At 36.5% G+C, this 21,080-nt stretch overlaps 1 protein-coding gene across 2 annotated transcripts in view; it reads left to right on the top strand.

The window, feature by feature from the left end:
* LOC128986160 (protein SERAC1) overlaps positions 1-21,080 on the top strand; it is a 24,006-nt gene continuing 2,926 nt past the window's right edge. Inside the window, exons 1-13 of one of the 2 annotated variants that reach the window (XM_054406344.1) lie at positions 1-165; positions 1,295-1,413; positions 4,322-4,629; positions 5,988-6,089; positions 8,299-8,434; positions 9,877-10,020; positions 11,415-11,663; positions 12,483-12,684; positions 13,629-13,787; positions 15,043-15,173; positions 16,063-16,221; positions 17,604-17,750; positions 19,110-19,176. In XM_054406344.1, coding sequence (XP_054262319.1) covers positions 98-165; positions 1,295-1,413; positions 4,322-4,629; positions 5,988-6,089; positions 8,299-8,434; positions 9,877-10,020; positions 11,415-11,663; positions 12,483-12,684; positions 13,629-13,787; positions 15,043-15,173; positions 16,063-16,221; positions 17,604-17,750; positions 19,110-19,176 — 1,991 coding nt within the window. In that variant the 5' untranslated portion in view covers positions 1-97. The remainder of the gene's footprint in view (positions 166-1,294; positions 1,414-4,321; positions 4,630-5,987; positions 6,090-8,298; positions 8,435-9,876; positions 10,021-11,414; positions 11,664-12,482; positions 12,685-13,628; positions 13,788-15,042; positions 15,174-16,062; positions 16,222-17,603; positions 17,751-19,109; positions 19,177-21,080) is intronic. The other variant, XM_054406352.1, reaches the window with a different exon arrangement.

The raw sequence follows: 21,080 nt of genomic DNA on the forward strand, positions 1-21,080 counted from the left end.
TTCAAGTATTTTTAATTGTCTCTGATTACACTCAAACTTGTATTTAGTAAGAAATTTGCCATTGTTTTAGTGTTATCAAAACCTAAATTACAGTGTGATGCGTGGTGGAAAACTGTTACTTGCAGGATATGTAAAACCTCTTGGGACCACAATAGTTGTCACTAGGTAGGCCTAAGTTACGATACTACATTCAATGTATATTTCAATCAATAAGGTAGTTCAACAAGTGAGGCACAAAAGTTATATCTTGTTCTTGGCAAGGAAAGTAAGATCCATAATAGTCTCTAATTAATATTGCATTCAGTGATTTATTAACATTTCTGTTACTGAATTTAAACAAATAATGTGTATTTTGTGTACATTTTGCATCCTGTATTTCATTTCATGATTCGTGGGATTCAATTTAGGCTACAGGCTACATCTACTGCTTACAACGGCAGTAGGTGTCAGAGATTACTAAATATCAAAATGTATACTATATTAGATATTACTAGTGATATTGCGAGTTCTAAGCTCTTTGAAATAGACCAAAATGAATTTAATACCAGTATTTCTATACCTTCTATATTTCTACAATGGATAATTATATATGTGGTACCTAGCTAGAATCCATATATTTATTTTATTGGAAACTCTTTTTTTGTTTATTCAAACATTGGAATTACATGTCCATGTCTTTGTAGGATAAATATTTATGAATGTTCAATGTTTGTGCAAATTCGATCAAATCGATAATATACAAGTAAGAGATGGAAAACTAAAAGTTTAAATTTCCCTTCCCATGTTAATCTTATGGAGGGAAGAAATTGTTTGTTTTATTTCCACTATTTGATAGAACAGCTGAGCTTATTGGTAGAGGTGTCTAAGAAAGGCCTTGGTCTGTAGAGTCATCAACAGAGAAACTGAGTCAATTCCCTTGGAGCTCTGCCCCAGAGGCCTTTGAAGTTCCCTTTCCATGTTATTCTTATGGAGAAAAGATTTGTTTATTATACTATGACCAGACTAGCCGACCTGTGTGAAGCTGGGTTTCACCTTTCACCTAGTATTCTATGATTTAATGTTTAACTCAAGTAAATGCACAGACCCCATCCATACTATTTTTGTTCTTCCTCTAATTTATGTATTTGGCGTGCATTTGATAGAAATGGGAAGGAAAGCACTTGAGACATCAACAATGATAGTATTTTATTTTTCACAGACAAAATAATAGGTAGGTACTGTATTGGACAGTTATTTTTAAATTAATTGTCATGTAATTTTCTCACAAATAGGAACTTTAATTTCCCTTTTTCAGCCTAGGATGGTTACTATTCGAAGTCAACGCCACATATAATAATCTGAAAACCATAGGTAGAAGTGAAATGATACACCATGGAGCTAAGTATATCACAATTAGTGAAAATATAACCAAAGGTATTAACTACCTATAGTGTTGTATTAATATTTTAATTTTTGAATACGTGAATAGCATACAGTAGTATAGTAGGCCTATAGATAGAACTAATCATACATCAGTTCATATTTTTATGTCGTCTGACAATTTTTTGAAGCTTAAAAAATAAGGTAGCCTACTATATATTCCAATTTGGAAACTGAATGTCAAAGATGGACAAACAGTTAGGCTAAGACCCCTAAGCACCCTTATTCTTGGTTTTATTTTTATTTTAGTTCAGTGTGTCCACAGCTTGTACAATTGTACAAGATCTAGTACATTTTGATATTTTCTTGTACCCTAGTACATTGTTCACTGAATCTTGTACATTTTCCCTCAAAATCTGTTTTTATAAAAATTGAAAAATACATGCAGTTTGGGGGATTTTAAAGTTTATAAATAACAGTTGGTAACTCCGGATTTTCATCTCTTGGTTGAATTGTAAAGACCATACTATGTAATTTTATAAACATAAATTAATTACCGGCTTAAATAAAATAAATGAATGAGCAATAATGTACTACCATCCTTAGTGGATTTTTCATTCTTATGGAACAGCTGAAGCCAATTTTATTGTTATTTCTGCCCGGTGAACTGTATAGAGGTGATGTTTTGTTTATAATTTTTTCTTGTCATTCCAGTTAGTTTCTTTTAAAACTTCGTTTAACAATTAAAAAAAAAACGATCTTATCATAAACAATAGCTTGTCTGGTCTCCTAGTTATATAGTCACACAGTATAGCGCAAATAATGAAATCAACCCTAAAATAAAATAATAGAAACGGAATTTCGACGATACTAGCGGTCAGTGTCACCGGACATGAACTAGACACGAAAAACGAGCTTCAAAATTTACAATGTGATGAGAAGTCTACTTGTGTTATGAAAAAAAATCAGAATTCTGCATTTAAAGTCAGAATATAACTAGTAGGTGTTCACTTCTGAGATTAAAGTCAAATTTATCAAAAGGGCGTTCCTCTCTATCAAAAAATTAGAACTATAAGTTTTATGTTACAAAATTAAAGGTGAGAGGAGACCTGATTAATTTAATGGTTGTATTTCTATGGGAGCGTGTCAAGGTGCCACCACAACAAGGATAAAAACGTCAAAAAAACTTTGGTTATTCCAAGGCCACACTAAAAAAACGTTATTCTCTTGTATAACACAGACAGAGAGCCAAAAAGTAGCATTACTCTATCTTTTGTGAGATCTTGTACCTACAGTAGGGAATCTTGTACATTTTTCAGGGAAATTTAGTACCAAAATGTGGTACCCCTGTGGACACACTGTTTTAGTTGTAAATATTTAAAACAGCACCAGCTACTCCTGAGTAATTGCCACACATCATCCCTGGTGAGATAAAGATCACAATTTCTATTGTCTTAAATCAATTTTTCATTTAAATTATGTGAGTTCTCAAAAAACAATTTAACTAACATAAAATGATCATCCAAGATACAGGTGTGTAACTGTGTTCATTATAGGTTTCAAATTATTTTGTAACTTTTATCCGGGAGCTTATCAAATAATGTTATAAAATTAATCATTTTAGAATCAAGGGAAGCCAATGTTGCGAAAGTTCATATATCTGCTTGTTTTAATATTCATGAATATAATACATTTTTAAATTTTGGCTGTGTTGGGTAAAAGTTATAGCAGGTCTAAAGATAGTTGGCTTTGCTTTATAGAGCCACTGCTGACAAAATGTAACAAAAGGGAGATCAAATTAAAGTTGGTTTTCCTAACTCCTTCCTTCTTTCACTTTGAATGTGACAATTAAAATTATAATATTTATAGTGGTTTAAATACATTTTATTTTCGTAACAGCTCCAAATAGTTGTATTGAATCTACAACCATGGAGTTAACCCAGTGTCATGTTCATGTAGGTCATGTCGAGAAGTATCACATTGCTGTTATAGTCGGTTGCTTGGACGTCATCAAACTCACATAAACACGGACACAAACGCATTGGGAAACGTACACAGTTAACAAATGGTTCTCGGGGACAGAATACAGGCCCATACTTATTTAATCATATAGAAACACTCACACATCATCATGGAGAACACTGGGGGTGACAGCGTTGGTGATAAGATGACCCTTGCCTTACCTTTGGACATGGGCTCATCCTGCATGTCTATTGAACTAGTCTGAAGAACTTAAGTAGACATATCTGCTTGGTTACTTAGTCATACTGTATCTATGTCTATAGGTTTAGTGCTTGGGTCAGATGGATATCTGGAGCTACAGTTGGGACGTCACAGGCTAGCTGCATGGTTGAGTCGCACCAAGTATCACATCAGCCAACGTCTGCTTGGCTACTGAGTCATACTGTATCTATGTCTAGGTTTAGTGCTTGGGTCAGATGGATATCTGGAGCTACAGTTGGGACGTCACAGGCTAGCTGCATGGTTGAGTCGCACCAAGTATCACATCAGCCAACGTCTGCTTGGCTACTGAGTCATACTGTATCTATGTCTAGGTTTAGTGCTTGGGTCAGATGGATATCTGGAGCTACAGTTGGGACGTCACAGGCTAGCTGCATGGTTGAGTCGCACCAAGTATCACATCAGCCAACGTCTGCTTGGCTACTGAGTCATACTGTATCTATGTCTAGGTTTAGTGCTTGGGTCATATGGATATCTGGAGCTACAGTTGGGACGTCACAGGCTAGCTGCATGGTTGAGTCGCACCAAGTATCACATCAGCCAACGTCTGCTTGGCTACTGAGTCATAATGTATCTATGTCTAGGTTTAGTGCTTGGGTCAGATGGATATCTGGAGCTACAGTTGGGACGTCACAGGCTAGCTGCATGGTTGAGTCGCACCAAGTATCACATCAGCCAACGTCTGCTTGGCTACTGAGTCATACTGTATATCTATGTCTAGGTTTAGTGCTTGGGTCAGATGGACATCTGGAGCTACAGTTGGGACGTCATAGGCTAGCTGCATGGTTGAGTCGCACCAAGTATCACATTAGCCAACGCCTGCTAGCTGTTGCTCAGTCTGATGATTCCCAAGTTAGGCTGATGGCTGTGAGAATGCTAGCCTCCATGAGAAGTCTTTCCCCGGCTGATCTGATACAACTTGCACAATCCTGTGACTGCCACTCTGCAGTTGGATTGGCCAGGAGTCCGAACATCGACCAAGGATACTTCCTCAGTCCGCCATCACTTTATAAAATAACAGACAAGAAGGTCAGAATAATAGTGTTTGTTAAAGATTTATTTATAACTGTTGATGAAGAGATTAAATACTTATTGATTTATCTCAAAAAGAGAACTTACTAAATATAGAGTTATATCTGATTACTAATAAACAAAGCAACCGTGCAAAACTCTAGTGCCAATTTCATTATGTGTTATCTGTAAAATTTTCAGGACCTATTTCCCATGTTTCTCTATAATTTCTACAATCTCTACAAACCAGACCCCCTTGTCATTGTGGTTTATTGTCAATGGGAAAAGTAGTTCTAAACTTTTACATTTAGATAGAGGGATTACTAAGAATGTTGGTGGTTAAAATAAAATTCTTTATAAGAGTTTTTTTCTGAAGTAAATAAAAATTTTCGCTACGATATGTTAAAAAAATTTCTTCACCACCACCGATCAGTGTCAACTATGGTTGACGGAATGCTTTTTGCCACGGACCTGCTTAAACTATAGTTGACTGACATGCAGTCTGAACTCACTGGATTAACGTCAACCATTGTTGTCGCCAACATGCATACTATATGGCTTGTTACAAATGTACGGTTTATTTCATAGACTTAGTTGTTAGTTGTAGGTCTAATGGAATAACCCCTAAATAAGATGTTGCTGTGGTTTCCATATGGGTGTTTTTTTTTTCAAACAACTGGCAGCATTTTTTAACACATAAATTTCTACATGCTTGTTGATGCCTTAGTTGACCCAGTCCCCAGTACTCTTCAAGTGAGTTGGTGTGTGTTTATTATAAACTTTTTTGTGTTTTATATCATGTATAAAGAATGACATAGGTACTCTACTAATGGATAAATCATCGATATAGGCTTACAACGAAGTAAGCGATGGACCAATATCAACTATTTGTTGATGACAAAACTAATTTTTGTTAAAGTCCTTCATGATATTGAACTTTTTATTGTTATTTAATATAAATAAATATTATTTGCACCCTAATTGATAAGAAAACTAATAGAAAAGATTGTTCTGTGGGTAGATCTAAAAAGGAAATCTGGCCCTCAACCCAGGTCTGGGGTCAACTTTAGTTAGTTTACCGAATGAGTGTTTTGGAATCATGACAACCCATGGCCACATATTAAAGAAATTAATTTTAGAAACAGCCACATAAGTTATTAGGGAGTACTTCTTAGTTATATGATAAAAATATAATAGAACTCTATAAACAATTTATTTTAATAAGTTACTATTGATTCTATAAGTCAGAGTTTTCAAATAAAAATGTGGATGGAAACTCAGATCAGGCCAAAAGCTGTCTAAGGTTTATATTTGTCTACGGGTTTTTTATTGAAATAATTATTTTATCTTAATAACCGACTTGTATATTTTTTTAGGAAATGATAAACGAAATGAGAGACATCTTGTTTAAGCTAAACCAGCAACATGGACATTTGTGTGTAAAGTTTTTTCTTTCGAAGGCTTTTCCAGGATATGAGGTGAAGTAGGCCTATGTAGCTTATAGTTAAAAATATTTTAGTTTGAAGGATTTGTTTTTGTACTTGAGGAGGTATTCTATAGCTTGTTATATTAAGATCTGCACAGTACTACTAAATGAAATCGTCAAGTTTAATTTTCTTCTTATGTAATATGCTTCATCAGAATGGATGAACTTTAAATTTGTAAGTAACTAACGCTCATGGTTTCACAGATCCATTGAACGAAAATAGCCCTTATAGGTCAATTGAATAAACATCATACAGGGTGGCAAAGAAGTCCCAGTACAGTAAAAACTATGGAAACTTATCAATAGACAATAGACAATAGACAATTTCTTTTATTACAATTTCATCAAGAAATGTTACAGCGTCAAATTTCACAGATACAAAGTGAAATGGAAAAGCTTCTTCAGTGTTGTGTGTGGTCTTGCCATGCAAAGAACTCATTTAGGGTGTAGAAAGCTTTGTCTACCAGCCATCTCCGTAGCTTCCTCTTCATCAGCAACGGGCCTCCAATTTTCAAGTGGTCTGGTAATTTGTTAAGCATCTTCACTCCTGCATACAGTGGTTTCGTTTCAAACATTGCTGTTCTGTGGCCAGGCAGCACGTAGTTTCCTGCATATCTGGTGTATTCATGTATATCTCTTTGTTTAGGCGGGTTTTTGGTTACACAGTAAAAAACAGTTTCTAGGATGTAGATAAAAGTCACTGTCAGGATGTTCAGGTTTTTTAAGGCATCTCTACAGCTTTGTTCTTTACTTATGCCTGCTATTATTCTGATAGCCCTTTTTTGCATAACCAGGACCCAGTTAAGATTGTCCATAGTGGATCCACCCCAGACAGTAATACCATAGCGTATATGGCTTTCAAACAATGTATGGTATGCAGTCCTCGTTGCCTCAGGGGTACTAGTCTCTTTGATTCGTTTTATGGCAAAGCGAGCTGGCTCGAGTTTTTGGCAAAGACAAGCTACATGACGATCCCAGGATAAATTTTCATAAATTATGACACCTAGTGCATAAACCAGTGTATAAACCAAGGGCAGCCTATATTTTGGAATTTTCATGTCTAATTTTATTAATTATACAAGTATCGCATCTTATATCTTTACAATAATAATGACGATGTCAATTACAATAATGTATTGTTTAAAGACTGAATAAATGACTATTCAATGACTATTCATTATTCAATGACTAGATGTTTGATTTCTTCAGCTGCTGTCAGGTTGGGCATTTCAGATACTGTAGACTTTTTATTTCCAAAAGTAATTTGCTTGGTCTTACTTTCATTGAGTACTAAGTCATTTTTCATACAGTAGTCCTGTGTCATATTGAAAGCTATATAGGTGTTTACTTCTAGTTGATCTATGTTTCTGTTTGCTGTAAGCAGCACAGTGTCGTCTGCATACATGACCATCTTGCTGTACTCCTCAAGGTGTTCTGGGAAGTCATTAATAAACAGGCCAAACAGAACTGGCCCTAGGACAGAGCCCTGGGGAACTCCTCTGTTAGTCGGTAGCAATTCAGATCTGACAGTATCTGTAACCCCTTTTGTTGTGTGAAAGAGTAATATAGATATTTGTTATTTGGTTCACTAGTGGCTCATCAGTCCATATAGTCAGACTACAGAGACATAAAAATGATGACAAGGGATGGTGTTTCAGCACTACAGTAGAGTCCTGCAAACTCGGCGTAATGTGGACTGGAAGCGTGCCGAGTTTGTGAAATGCCGAGTTATCAGGAACTAGGGCTAAAAATAAGTACAATACAATTTTAAAGCTTTTTAACCGCCTTTTTTATTTATATTTATATTAAAAGTCAGTATTAAATCGTCAGATATAGTACCACAAATCCTTGGTAAGAGTTGTGAACGATTTGACTTGAGCTGGCTTGAGTCCATGTTCAACTCGGACTCAAAACATCACTAATTATCTGAGCCAGGTGATGGCCAAGTTTTCCAGACTGCCGGGTTATCGAAAGCCGAGTTTGCGGGACTCTACTGTACCATTAGTAATTATTAATATGCACTTTGACTACGGGATTGTACTATATTGACCCAAACCTTTTTTTTCTTTTTTTCATCAGGCTAGAGGCTAAACATTTGGGCATGTAAAATCAAATAAGGGTAAAGAGGCCACTGATAGGATTAAGAGTACGACGATTAGTATGGTTATAATTAGTACACCTCTCTATGTCTGTGTTAACAGAAGCAGGAAAATTACCTGATGGATGCAGAGTTAATGTTAACCGAGCCGTGGCAAATCTTAACAACACAAGACAACTTGCTGCCACTTTGCATCCAAGCTTTGGACCACCACCTCTCTAGTGTAAACAGTGAAGTTGGTAATTAAATTATAAGTTATTATACAGTGTTGAGAAAAACGGAATAAGCAGTTAGACTCACGTAGTACCCTGACTGTGTAGGTAATAGGTGGACATTTTTTGTCCTGTTGTCACTGAGCCTATTTTTACTGATCACTATTACTAATCACTGATACTATTTCAATAGCCATCATGCTTTAGACCAGACAGAACCAAGGTTACATAGTGTGTGCATTATTTACAAAACAACAAATCATTGGTTGCAATAAACCAAAGAGACTTTTGCTGGCAGATTTTTACCCTGCACAACAACACTTTCCTCGTCGGTACACAATACGTTGTTCAAATAGCTCGAAGAAAACGGGAGTACTCTAAAATTTGAGAAACACAGACGACGACTATCAGTGAGAACACTAGAAAGTGCTGAGTTTGTAAGGGCAGCAGTTCTGGTAAAGCAGTCCGCAAGATGTTCGCAATATGCTGCAAAATTTGCGCAAATTAAACTCCTTATAAGCATTTGTGACACAAGTTTCTGCGTTTTCAAAGTCTGATTCTCTTAATTTTTAGGCCAACATTATTTTGTTTTAGGTTAAAATATTGTTCTAATTATGTAATTACTCCCCAACTACAATCTAACATTCCCGATACTGTAGCATGCCTCATCATAGCGGAACGTCACTGATATTTATTGTTCCTTGTTTCTCAGTTTTAAGGGTGCTACCTCTTTTTGAAGCTTTTTCACCAGTGATTTTATTGTGCACCCACTAAGAGCAGTGTCATTGCGTGGAATAAAAAGCCACCAGCAAAAGTCTCCTTTGTGTTGCATTTTTTATAAATACACCTACATTACATAATCTCAATTTTGGCCGGTATAACCATGATGGCTACTGAAATGGTATGAATGACCGATGACAACAAGACCTAAGGTGTTCTCGTATCACCTACACAGCCCATGTACTATTTTTGTCTAACTGCTTAATCTGTTTTGCCTCACTCTGTATTTAGTATTTTAATTCTAAATCTGATCCATAACAAAAACTCATTGAACCATACCTTACCACTTAGTAATAGCCATGCCTTTAGTGAAAATTTGTCACAAAATAAAAAGGTTAGGTATCTATTAGAGTATACATACTCTTCCACTCTTAGAGACAAATGGCACATAAAACCAATTTAGACTGTCTTATAAGTTACAGTTTTGTTTTATTTAATATTAAATAAAGCAAAAGATCCTAAACATTGACTAAGCTTTGGGATAAATGCAGAATACTTAATGTTCTGTCTGTATTCAGTTTCAATGATAAATTATGTATTAAATCTGGTGTTAAAGGAGTGACAACAACCATTTATTTAGTGTTTTACTTAAATGTACCTAATTAACACAATAAAGTAAAGCAATGGCATTGAACTGTAAATGAACCTACTTATTGTTTTATTGGCTTTGCTTCTTTCCCTAATTACAGACTTTGTGAAACTTGGTGGGCTCCCGTTACTTATGGCAGTGTATCAAACCGTTAAAGAAGATATAAATTCAACTAAAATTGTGTGCAGAATTTTAACAAGAATTTGTACTCATCCTGAATTTCTTCCTAGGATTTGCGAATCAGGTTGTATGAACAGGAATGTTTGCCATTGGACGCTCTTTGTATTTTCTCTTTACTTAAGTGATAGTTTCAGTTATATCGATCAAGCCTGCCTTTTACTTATGAAGGTATGAATCTTTGTCTATTGTAAAAATAACTTTTGCAATTGTATAATAATTTCAAATAGTATATTCTGAGATAAAGTTACCTTTTTGCATTGCCACACATTTTTCTACTTCACATAAAAAAGCCCCCTCCCTTTAACTTGGACAACAAAATTGGTACATGTCTACTCTTTCAGTTGCATTTAAATATTTTTTTTAATGTTTACTTTTTGGCTGATGACATAATTTGTTTATGTTTATGAAACATACCGGTTCTGTTCTAATATCCGAATGAAGTTTCTCTTACTAGCTCTGTTCTGTTCCATTATGCCGGATCGAGATATTTTTAAAACATATAGTACAAAGTATATTAATGCCTTGACTATGATATGTTCAAGTAGTAAGATTATGCCAAATCTTGGAGAACCTTATGTTTTATTGTAAACTTTTGTATCACTCGCTCTACTTCAATTGAGAAAAAACGCAAATGAATTGTTTACTTCTAGGTTATGTTGCCAGTTCCGCTGACAAACTTATACTAAGTCTTTTGACTGAATTCACCAACACATTCCAGACATTTCAAGTCAAAAATAAGATGTTTCAAAAACTCATTTACTATTGAAAGTTTTAGTGGCAATATTAGACAAAACATAAGTGAGGGAATTAGTGTAAAATTACCCTGCTTAAATTAATTAACACAGGTTATCAGTAAGGTAACAGTTTTCTTCAATTCTCAATGCTGGAAAAACTTTGTTGCAACATGTTAACTCCAATTGAAGCAGATCGTTTAGCATTCATTAGAAAATATCAGTTAAAACAGAGAGCGGAAATGATGTAGGTGAGCCTTGACGACGCAAATAGAGATATTTAAAATTAGTTTCTAACAGGTGTTTAAACAACTCTAAGATGTAACTAGAATTACTCGACTGTACGCATAACGTTTTTCTCGGCGTTATTTTTCATACTATGCGGCGGGTTCTCTTGTCTGACCAAAATTACTCGAGTTGTCGCAATCAGGGACTCATATATGTATACATATACACATATAGAAATTTGAAAAAATAGTGTTTTTGGCCTCTGGGGTCATGAAAATGAAAAGTATATCGATCCTGAGACTAGGTCTTACCGTGCCACCTATGGTATTATCTACTTCCCTATATAGAAATTAGCAAAAACTAATTATTCTTTTAGAAAAGTAATTTTCTAAAGAATCAAATGTGTATTAAATTTCTTTTAAAACTTATTTAAAAAAACCCCTTACTGAGTCCAACAATGATGTATAAATGATAATCATTCATGTAATGATGTGTACAGGTTGGATCAAAGTTTTGTCAGAATGGGTCAACAGTAAAGACCTGCCACTGAGTGTGCTGGCCGGACAATGCCTCATCAACCTAGACCGAGATAATCACACGCAGAGCCACTACGGCCGCAACGTCGTACCTTTGCATCCACTACATCGCTCACACGCCCCACTGCTGGACGTTGTCTTTGTCCATGGACTCCTAGGCGGAGTGCTGACCACTTGGAGGCAACGAGACAGTAGCAAAAATGTAAACATAGGTATCAAAACATTATACATCAATAGCAAATGTACTGTATTTTCATTTTGAAGCTGGTGTACAACAAAAATGCATTTTATGAACTGTTTATTCCTTAAAAACATTTCCAGATTTTTTGTTTTAGAAATTGAGTTTCATAAAGACTATATCATGTGAACAAGCTTTTGAGTAAATTTGTACATTTAATTGTTTTTACCTAATACTTGTGAAGTCTAAAAACACCATAATTATTGATGACTTTAGATTTCTGAAGTATACATCCCATCCTAGTGTACTAAATACAGAAATTTGTTAAACCATAGTTGATTGAGACGCTCACTGAATGTGCTTCTGTTAAAAATCTATATTCTCTATTGGCTTTTGATACAATTGTGTCACAATTGATACAATTAGTGTCACATTAAATATGCTAAATAAAACTTCGTTAATTTTTTATGAAAACCTGGATACAAATTTAACATGCCAAATGGAAAGTTTAGTTTTGTCTATAGACATAGTTTATTGAACTGGCTGGGTAGCTGAGTGGTTATAGTGCTCGCCTAGTAATCAAAAGGTCGCCGGTTCGATCCTGAGAAAAGTCAGTAGCTTTTTGATGGTTCGAAACTGGACCCAGCTGTTCCTGATCATTGGGCTTTAAATAAATGATCCTGACTAATGAAACCTCTGATCTTCGTCAGTAACAAAGCTACACAGGTCATCACACACCATTCTACACTCATCCTTCACTCATATTTGGGTTAAAATACGCACCTAGGTGGCGTCCCCATCTCAATGATTGATAATTGATAATAATTTGATTCTTCATCCTACTTGTACAAAGGGCTGCAGAAAGATGATATCACCAGCACCACGGACAGTGGGCAACGCAGCAGTGACAGTGACACAGTGGAGTACCTGACCGCTCTGAGTGAGCTGGCCGCAGCAGACTGGGACCAGACGGGAAGTGACTTTGAGTTTGTCGTCAGTGACTTCCCCGTCAACTGCAAGTCAGAATATTGTGACCACCTTCTTACTCTTAGTGGGTATGGATTGAGTTTGGATTTAGACTGTATAATATGCTCTAGCTATGTTAATCAAGAGTCTATAATTAATTTTCAAAAGATTGAATTTTAGGTAGTCTTCTCAGTGAATTAGATAAATACCGTACCTAAATTATTGGTTTACATAACTTCCAAATGAATTATAACAAAAATATAAATTGAATGTTCGATCAATATCGAATATGAGATTATCAAATAAAAACCAACAATTTTACAAAACATTTTTATTAGGCCTACTTGATACAGGCCCGCTTTTATAAACGGGCAGACTGAGCATATGCCGGTGGTTTGCTCCATAAGAAGATATTCATGATTTTGCCGCAATTGGGGGGGAAAATATTACATGTTTCCGTGATCTTAGGAGACAATGATGATGTCTTCAAAATGAAGAAGATATTCAAGATTATGCCACAATCAAGGAAAAGACAATGTTGTTTCCGTGACTGCGAGAGGCGATGATGATGTGTTCTAGACCGCAGATGATATACGAGATTTGGCTGGGATGACAAATGTTTCCATGACAGAGGGAGGCGATAAAAAAAGACATCTGCGAGAGTTTATGGATTTTAGCGCGATCATGATCGGCTTTTGCTGAGAAAAATGAGTAAAACATAAGTTGTTTTGTGGTTGGGGCGGGCACCATCCACATGTACTGCAGGGAGGGGTGGGGGCGCTCAATGTATTTACGCCACTGTGCACCCTCATTGCTGTTTTTTTTCATTTACTTTATTGTAAACTATAAGAAAAGCAATATTTGCAAAGGATTATAGAAATAACAGATAAGTTCTACCATCTTACTTATTCCCTTTCATTATATTTTTAAGATTTCGTCACATGCTACTGGGCTAAACATGCTGTATACGCATGTAAATTAGGTGGTTAAATGATGTCAAAAGCTTGAATGTAAAAAGTTCCAACACATTCAGGAGGGATCCTCACCTACGTCGGTGTGCTACTGAGACCTCTTACAGCTTGTGTTGGCCCAAAGATTGGCTCTCCAAGGATTGCTCATCTATTCGTCTGCTGGGTGTTGATTATGAAAGTAGAATCTCAGAATGGTTCCCAACATGCTCTGAAAAAATAAGGTATCAACAAAAATCCTTAATCTATTAAGCATTTATTATTTATACAAAATAATTTTCTAAGATTGTTACAGAATGTTTTAAGATTGTTATTCAATCATGTCCGTAAATTAGATCTTCATTGAGCTCCAGTCACAACCAAACCGGCTAATTCAAACTTCAGACCAACATAGTGTTCCTTTACTTCATTCACTACTATTCCAGCTGATTCCCATCTCTAAGAAAAGATTATTACATTGGTCATTGTAATAAAAAAAGAAAATTGTGAAATTATTAGTGAAAGAAATTTGATTCTCCTATTAAGTATAAATTGCTTTCTGCACTTAGGTTTCTGGAATGAGAATCAATACCAGGTAATTATAGGTACCGGTACTATTGTCAGTTGACAGATGAGTATGGAGAAAAATGGCTTGACGTAGGAAATGTGGATGAGTAGCTTAAGGAGTGCGCGATTGCAAGCACATATTGCACAACCGGACTTCAAGCGCGGACCCGGTTTATCAGTTTCCATTGCTATAGTGGTTGAATTTGAGGAAAAACTTCGCTTGCAGATCGGCGTGTTTCATACTTCCAGGGCTGATCGTCCTCCATAAGAATTTATGGAGACATACAATATTAGTTTGATAATCTCTCTCATTCAGTCAAACCACGATTCCCCTAACTCCGGCCTGATAAACAATTAAGCCGGCCCACACCATGGAAAACATCCTGCAAATATTTGAGACCAACTCCAAACTCCCTCCACCCCTTGCTCGTATTTTCTACATCAAAATACTTTATGCCATTCATGTACATCGACTTAAATAGCGATTAACAACTAGGCGGACCAAAGAAATTTAATCACAGAACCTGATTTATACTTGGTGGGAGCATCAATTTTCTTTCACAACATTTTACAATACCATGACAAGACTCGTTGTTCCATAGAGATGAGAACCAGAACCAGTCAGAACAGTAGTGAAAGAAGTAAGGAATACGATGTTAGTTTAAGATTTGAACCTAGCTGAAATATACGTATAACCCTCATATTTTTATTTTTGAACATTATATGTTGTGTCGTCTGCATGTAGCATTAACTTTAACAAAACATGAAGAAGTAAAGTTAGAACGTACTATGTATATGACAGTAATTTTATAAGGATTTGAGTTGGAAAAAAATGTATACGGTCAGAATATCTAAATAATACGAGACAAACAAATATTAACAGACAGTAATTGTCAGCTGTAGTGGTTATTAAAGTAAAAACTGTTATGACAGGGCAAGAACACTACAAGAACGAGCCACTGTAGTGTCGTCTGAACTGGAGAGCTGCAGTGTGGGACAGAGACCCACTGTGTGGGTGGCTCACTCCATGGGTGGCCTCCTGGTCAAGAAGATCCTCACTCAAGGTAATAATTACAAACTAGCTTGTTGCTAAAATAAGAGCATTACACATCACATTGTAAGCATTGGACTTTTCCTCTCATAGAGTCTTACCCAGTGGAGTGCGTAGGTCCAAGAAGCATCTTCTTCTGGTCCCTGTCAACAGCAACTCTACTATCTTCTCCCTAACTCCTTCCTATCCGTCTAGCCTTTTTTTTTTTTAATTTGCTTCCAACTTTCCCTTGGCGTTTCTCTTTTCCTTTTACCTCGCAGGGTCCAATCAAAAGCTTTATTTTCCTGAGCTTGGTTTAGTTTCCTCGTGATGTAAAAGGTATGTATGTGTATGTGTGTCAGGATATGGATCATAGGGTAAGTAACTACAAATTTCACAACTATAATTGAGCACTTATTTTCCATTAAAAATATGATAATTGCTTTGATAAAGGTACATCCATGAACAGGCTGTGGTAAAAATAGTTACAAGTATAAAATTTATCTATATACATTTTGAATACTTAAATAAACCATTTTTACATATTTTATCTATAAATGAGTCCAAAGTGCATAGGGGAAAAGAGAGAATGTGATACTTCCCTCTCTTTCTGTGCCTTTCATTAAACAATGCTTTAAACACTGGTTATTGCTGTTAAAATTATTTTATCTGGCCACTTTAGACATCTTATATTTTTTTTATTGGCCATATTCATGATAAATTTTTGGACTTACCTCATAATAAAATACTTAACAGTACATAATTTAGCTACTGTATTGGAAATGGGTTAAAGAGCAAATCTTGTTATTCAGCCAAATTTTATCCGGTCAGGCCTCCAGCCCTGAGGTGGCCTATGGAGAAGGAGGCTACTGAATTGAAGTTGTTGTGTTTGAATCCAATATTGTTGTTGGTTTGACTTACAGCTGCGCAGAGTTCTGATGAGAGTCTTCGGAACGTTGCACTCAACACCAAAGCCATAGTTTTCCTCAGCACACCTCACCTAGGGTGTCCTCTGGCAAAGATGAATGACATCCTCAACTACCTGCTGTGGCCTTCTACAGAGGTGGAAGAGCTTAGACAGAGTATGTTAACATCATAGTATCCTCTGATGCTTTCTGCACAATGGAACATTATAAGTATTCCTTTGTGGTTTGCCTTTTACTTTTATATGGCTGCCAGTAATAATTCATTAACTTCATGGGAAAGTTATAACTCCACTGTTCTTAAAGTGCTGCATCTTTTGATTTGATTTATTAACACAAAAAGTTTTGGGTACGGTTTTCTACTGGACGGCAAAAACCAAGGGAAAAAAGGGGTTTTTAGCAGAAAACAGAATAAATAATATATCATTTAATTAGATGACACGAATAATGAATTTCAGAGGTACGGTGCCATAGTTAGTCTTTTTTAAAGATTCTTGTAATATAAAGCTAGTTTCAAATAAAAGTAGTTTAAGTAACTAAATCCATAGACAAACCAACACAAGAAGACTTCTCATCCCATTGTAAATTTTGAATCAAATTTTTCGTGTCTAGTTCACGTACGGTGATACTGGGCGCTAGTGTTGATGAAATTTTGTTTATATTATTTTAGGGTTAATTTCTTTATTTGTCCTTTACTGTTTGGTTATAAAACTAGGGGACAAGTTATTGTTTATGATTAGATCGTATTATTTGGTTAAACAAGGTTTTGTTTTAAATAACTGTAATAGCAGGAAACAAATTGTAAAAAAAACACGACCTCTACATAACTACAGAACTAACAATAAAATTGTCTTCAGCTGTTCCATAAGGATGATAAATCTACTAAGGGAGTATGTTTTATCTAAATATATAAAAGGCAAAGCCCTCACTTACTGACTGACTCACTCACTCACTCATCACTAATTCTCCCACTTCCCATTTACCTAGGAGGCTGAAATTCAATACACTGATTCTTTGGGCATTAAATAGGAAAACTAAGTGGTTTTTATTCTGATCGGGCTTTCGGGCTCCGCCCCAGTGGCTCTGGAGTTTCCCATGTTAACCTTATGATTTTTCATATTTAAAAGGAATTAATGAATCTTAACAGCTGTTAAACAAGCTGGTTCTGTTCTATGATGTTCAATAGCATTAAATTTACAAAGATTACCAACAGGGTGCAGCACTATTATTTTTTTTAAATTTTAGCAACCAAAAGGTGAGTGAGCGTAGCGAACGAACTTCAACCTGGAGGCGAATTAGCGTAGCGAACGAGCTAACCTGAAGGCAAGTGAGCGCAGCGAACGAGCTCCAACCTAAAGGTGAGTGAGCGTAGCGAACGAACTTCAACCAGGACGCGATTGAGCCATGCGAACGAGCTCATCTTGAAAATTAAGAAGTTAAACGGGGCAAAGCCCGCGGGTACAGCTAGTCTATGCTAAATCTCTCTTGTAAGTCAACAATTGCATACCATTATTAATAGCATATTATTACTGTGCTTTTAGACTCAGATGTATTGAACAAACTTCACCAAGAATTTAATGACTTATTGAAAGAAGTTAACATCAGGATCGTAACTTTTGCTGAGGCAAAGTCCACTCGTGTTTCTACACTGGGGGTAGACTTCCACATTGTACCACCAGAGTTCTCGTGTAAGCATATTTTTAAGACTTTACATATTTTTTGTGTTATGTAGCAAAATATCTAGGAATATATTTTATATCAACTATCTATCTATGCCAGTTTAATGTAGGTGGTTATTTAAAGACTGCTGCACCAACATTCATAATGACTGATAAGCAACGCACTGGGCGGGCCATCTGTCATTACAACTGATGAATTGGTACGTTAAGTCGATGAAAAAGTGAGAGAGAACAGATGGTTTACAATCTCATCATTATCTGATGAGTTTCCTTTAGTTTGGGGAAGTGTCCTTTATGATATTGTGACTGAAAAATTATGTACAGAAAATTCTGGGTCCCGGAAATATTGACTGAGGTGCACAAAACCAAGCGTCTAAACAGTGCATTGACTTTTCTTGAGCACTACGAGGAGAAAGGAGATGATTTGTTAAGTCAAATTGTTACAGGCAATGAAACATGGGTGTCTTATGTTACGCCAGAGTAAAAAAAAAAAAAAACATGGAATCGTAGCATACACATTCGCCATAGAAACTGAAGTTCAAGCAAACAATGTCAGCCCGAAAATTGATGTGTACTGTCTTATGGGACAGAAAGGGGGTGTTACTGGTATTTTTTGCCTCGTGGTGACACAATTAACACAATATCATACTGTGAGACCTTGGAAAAATTGCGCCGGGCAATCCAAAACAAGCGGCGTGGAATTTTGTCCAGTGGGGTCATTTTGCTGCATGACAATGCCCATCCACATGTGGCTAATCAAACGCAAAAACTAATCGAATCATTACGCTGGGAACAGCTTGACCACCCTCCATATAGCCCAGATCTAGCGCCCACTGACTACCACCTTTTCTTATATTTAAAGCAACATCTTGGTGGTCAGCGCCTAGACAACAATAATGAGGTCAAAGCGGCATTGACACACTGGTTATCCAATCAGGCGGCAGAATTATTTGAGAAAAGAATGCAAAAGCTCGTGGAAAAATATGATAAATGCCTTAATATTAATGGTAGATTAAGATACTGGCTTCCAAATCAAAATATAATTATTACAATAAGTATACTGGTTTTTTAAATTTTAAAACGGTACTTACTTTTTAAAAAACATGCCTCGTAGATTACCGTTAGTATATTATATTGATATTCCTTTTAGTTATTGATCATTTGTGCAGACTGACAATGTACTCTGATTGTTTCCACACACTAAAGCCGTGTTCACAAGAAACCAGTTGGCGTGCAGGTTGCCTCAGTTAACTTGAAATACACTAGATGCAGGTAACCAGCCATGTAACCCGCCTGCCTAATGGTTCCTTGTGAACACGGCTTTATTATGTATGTTTACCGTACTTTATTTTAATCCATCTTTTTTAGATTTTGATGTTGGGGATCTATATGAAATGCCTTGTGACCATGCTTGTGTGGCGAAGCCATTCAACAGGTACGAAACCTTCAGTATCATAGTGAACTGATCCCGGTTGGGGTTAATCCAGGGCCAATTCATCATCGTTGTTTTTTTTATTAATAAAAAAATCTATCGATAATTGTTGCTATAAAATCTAAAATATTATTTTATAAGTATCTGGTCCTGATTAGAGAGGGGCTGCTATAATATTTGGTCCTGAAGGTTATTTTGAGATCTTCCACCTTTCACCTCCTCTCTTACCAACCCAATACTCACTTTAAAACATCATTGAGAATGCTCAAAGAGTGGAAAAGCAATAATATAAATCAAATCAAATCAAATCAAATCAAATCAAATCAAATCAAAATGCCTTTATTCTTGAGCGCTTCTCAATACAATATTGGTTTACAGAATAACTCACGTCACTAAAACTAAACATTTAAAAGTCAAATATCTAAACAAATTATGTACAAAAATAAAAAATCAACAAAAAATTACATGCCTGCTTTACAATGTATTTTAACCTGTTTTTTGAAAGCCAAGGCCGAAAGGCTTTTGATCTGATAGGGGAGGTCATTGTAAAGGGTTGGGCCAAAATAGGAGAACCCCCTCCTACCTATTTCCAAATTAACTTTTGGAAAGTGGAGGAGGGTGTCCTGCCTAGTGCCCCGTCGAGCAATTGCTCCACGTGTCACAAGTCTCTCCACCAGGTATTTTGGTTCTCTGTGAGATAATACCCGATGGATGAGACAACAAGTTTGCACTCTGCATACAGCATCGGCTGGCAACAGACCAGCAGAATCGCGGAAAGAGGATATGTGTTCCCGCTTATGAAGTCCGTAGACAAAACGAACTGCGGTGTTTTGCAGCCTATTAAGTCGGTTCATATCCTCCCGGGAAATACTGTTTCCGTATGCAGGAATGCAGTAGTACATCACTGACAACACCAGAGACTGAACTAACTTCAGTTTTGCAGTCTCTGGAAGAATCGAACGGAATCTGTACAGTCCTCGCAGCCTTCCCAAAACAATTTGAGAAACGTAAGTGATGTGGTTGGAGAAGGTAAGACCACTGTCAAGAACCACGCCCAAAGTCCTGACAGTGTCACAAACCCTAAGCTTTTCATTGTCAAGTTGAATATGCACTTCACCGTCGCAGATTTTTTGGATTACGATGGGTGGTGATCCAATGTGGATCACTGTGCATTTTTCAACATTCAACTTAAGGCCGTGCTTCCTTGACCACTCACTTATTCTCTCAAGATCCATGTTTGCATTCTCAAAGGCGCTGTTGAATGAGCCGATTGGGTAGGAAAAATGCAACTGGCAGTCATCTGCATATGCATGCACATTACAGTGACGTACACACGTGGTAAGGTCGGCTGTGTAGAGTGTAAACAAGATGGGTCCCAGACAACTCCCCTGCGGGACTCCCCTAAGCTTTTTAAGGGGAGGCGAGGTGTCTACACCCATCCTGGTTACCTGGGATCTGTTTCCCAAATACGACCTTAGCCAGCCAATTGCCACATCCCCAAATCCAAAATGTCTCAATTTGCTGAGTAGCAAACCATGGCTGATGGAGTCAAAGGCCTGCGAGTAATCAAGCATGATCAAAGAGCTACACCGGCCGCTGTCTCTCGCCGCAAACAAGTCTGCAAACAGGTTTATCAATGCAGTGTTTGTGCTATGATTTTTTCTAAACCCAGATTGAAATTTAGGCAATAAATCTTCTTCATCAATGAAATCCGTAATTTGTCGAACAGTTATCTTTTCGAGTACTTTCGATAGAGCTGGCAGGACTGAAATTGGCCTAAGTTCATTCAAATTAGAAGGATTCTCCTTCTTAGGCAATGGGTGGACGATACTTTGTTTCCAGGTTCTAGGGAAAATTCCTGTAGCTAAAGATGTATTTATTAAATGTGTTATGGCCCCAATAGCAAA

This window comes from Macrosteles quadrilineatus, unplaced genomic scaffold (assembly GCF_028750875.1).
Source record: "Macrosteles quadrilineatus isolate MER2022 unplaced genomic scaffold, UCM_ALF_1.0 Scaffold_1__1_contigs__length_201487025, whole genome shotgun sequence".
Taxonomy (NCBI): domain Eukaryota; kingdom Metazoa; phylum Arthropoda; class Insecta; order Hemiptera; family Cicadellidae; genus Macrosteles; species Macrosteles quadrilineatus.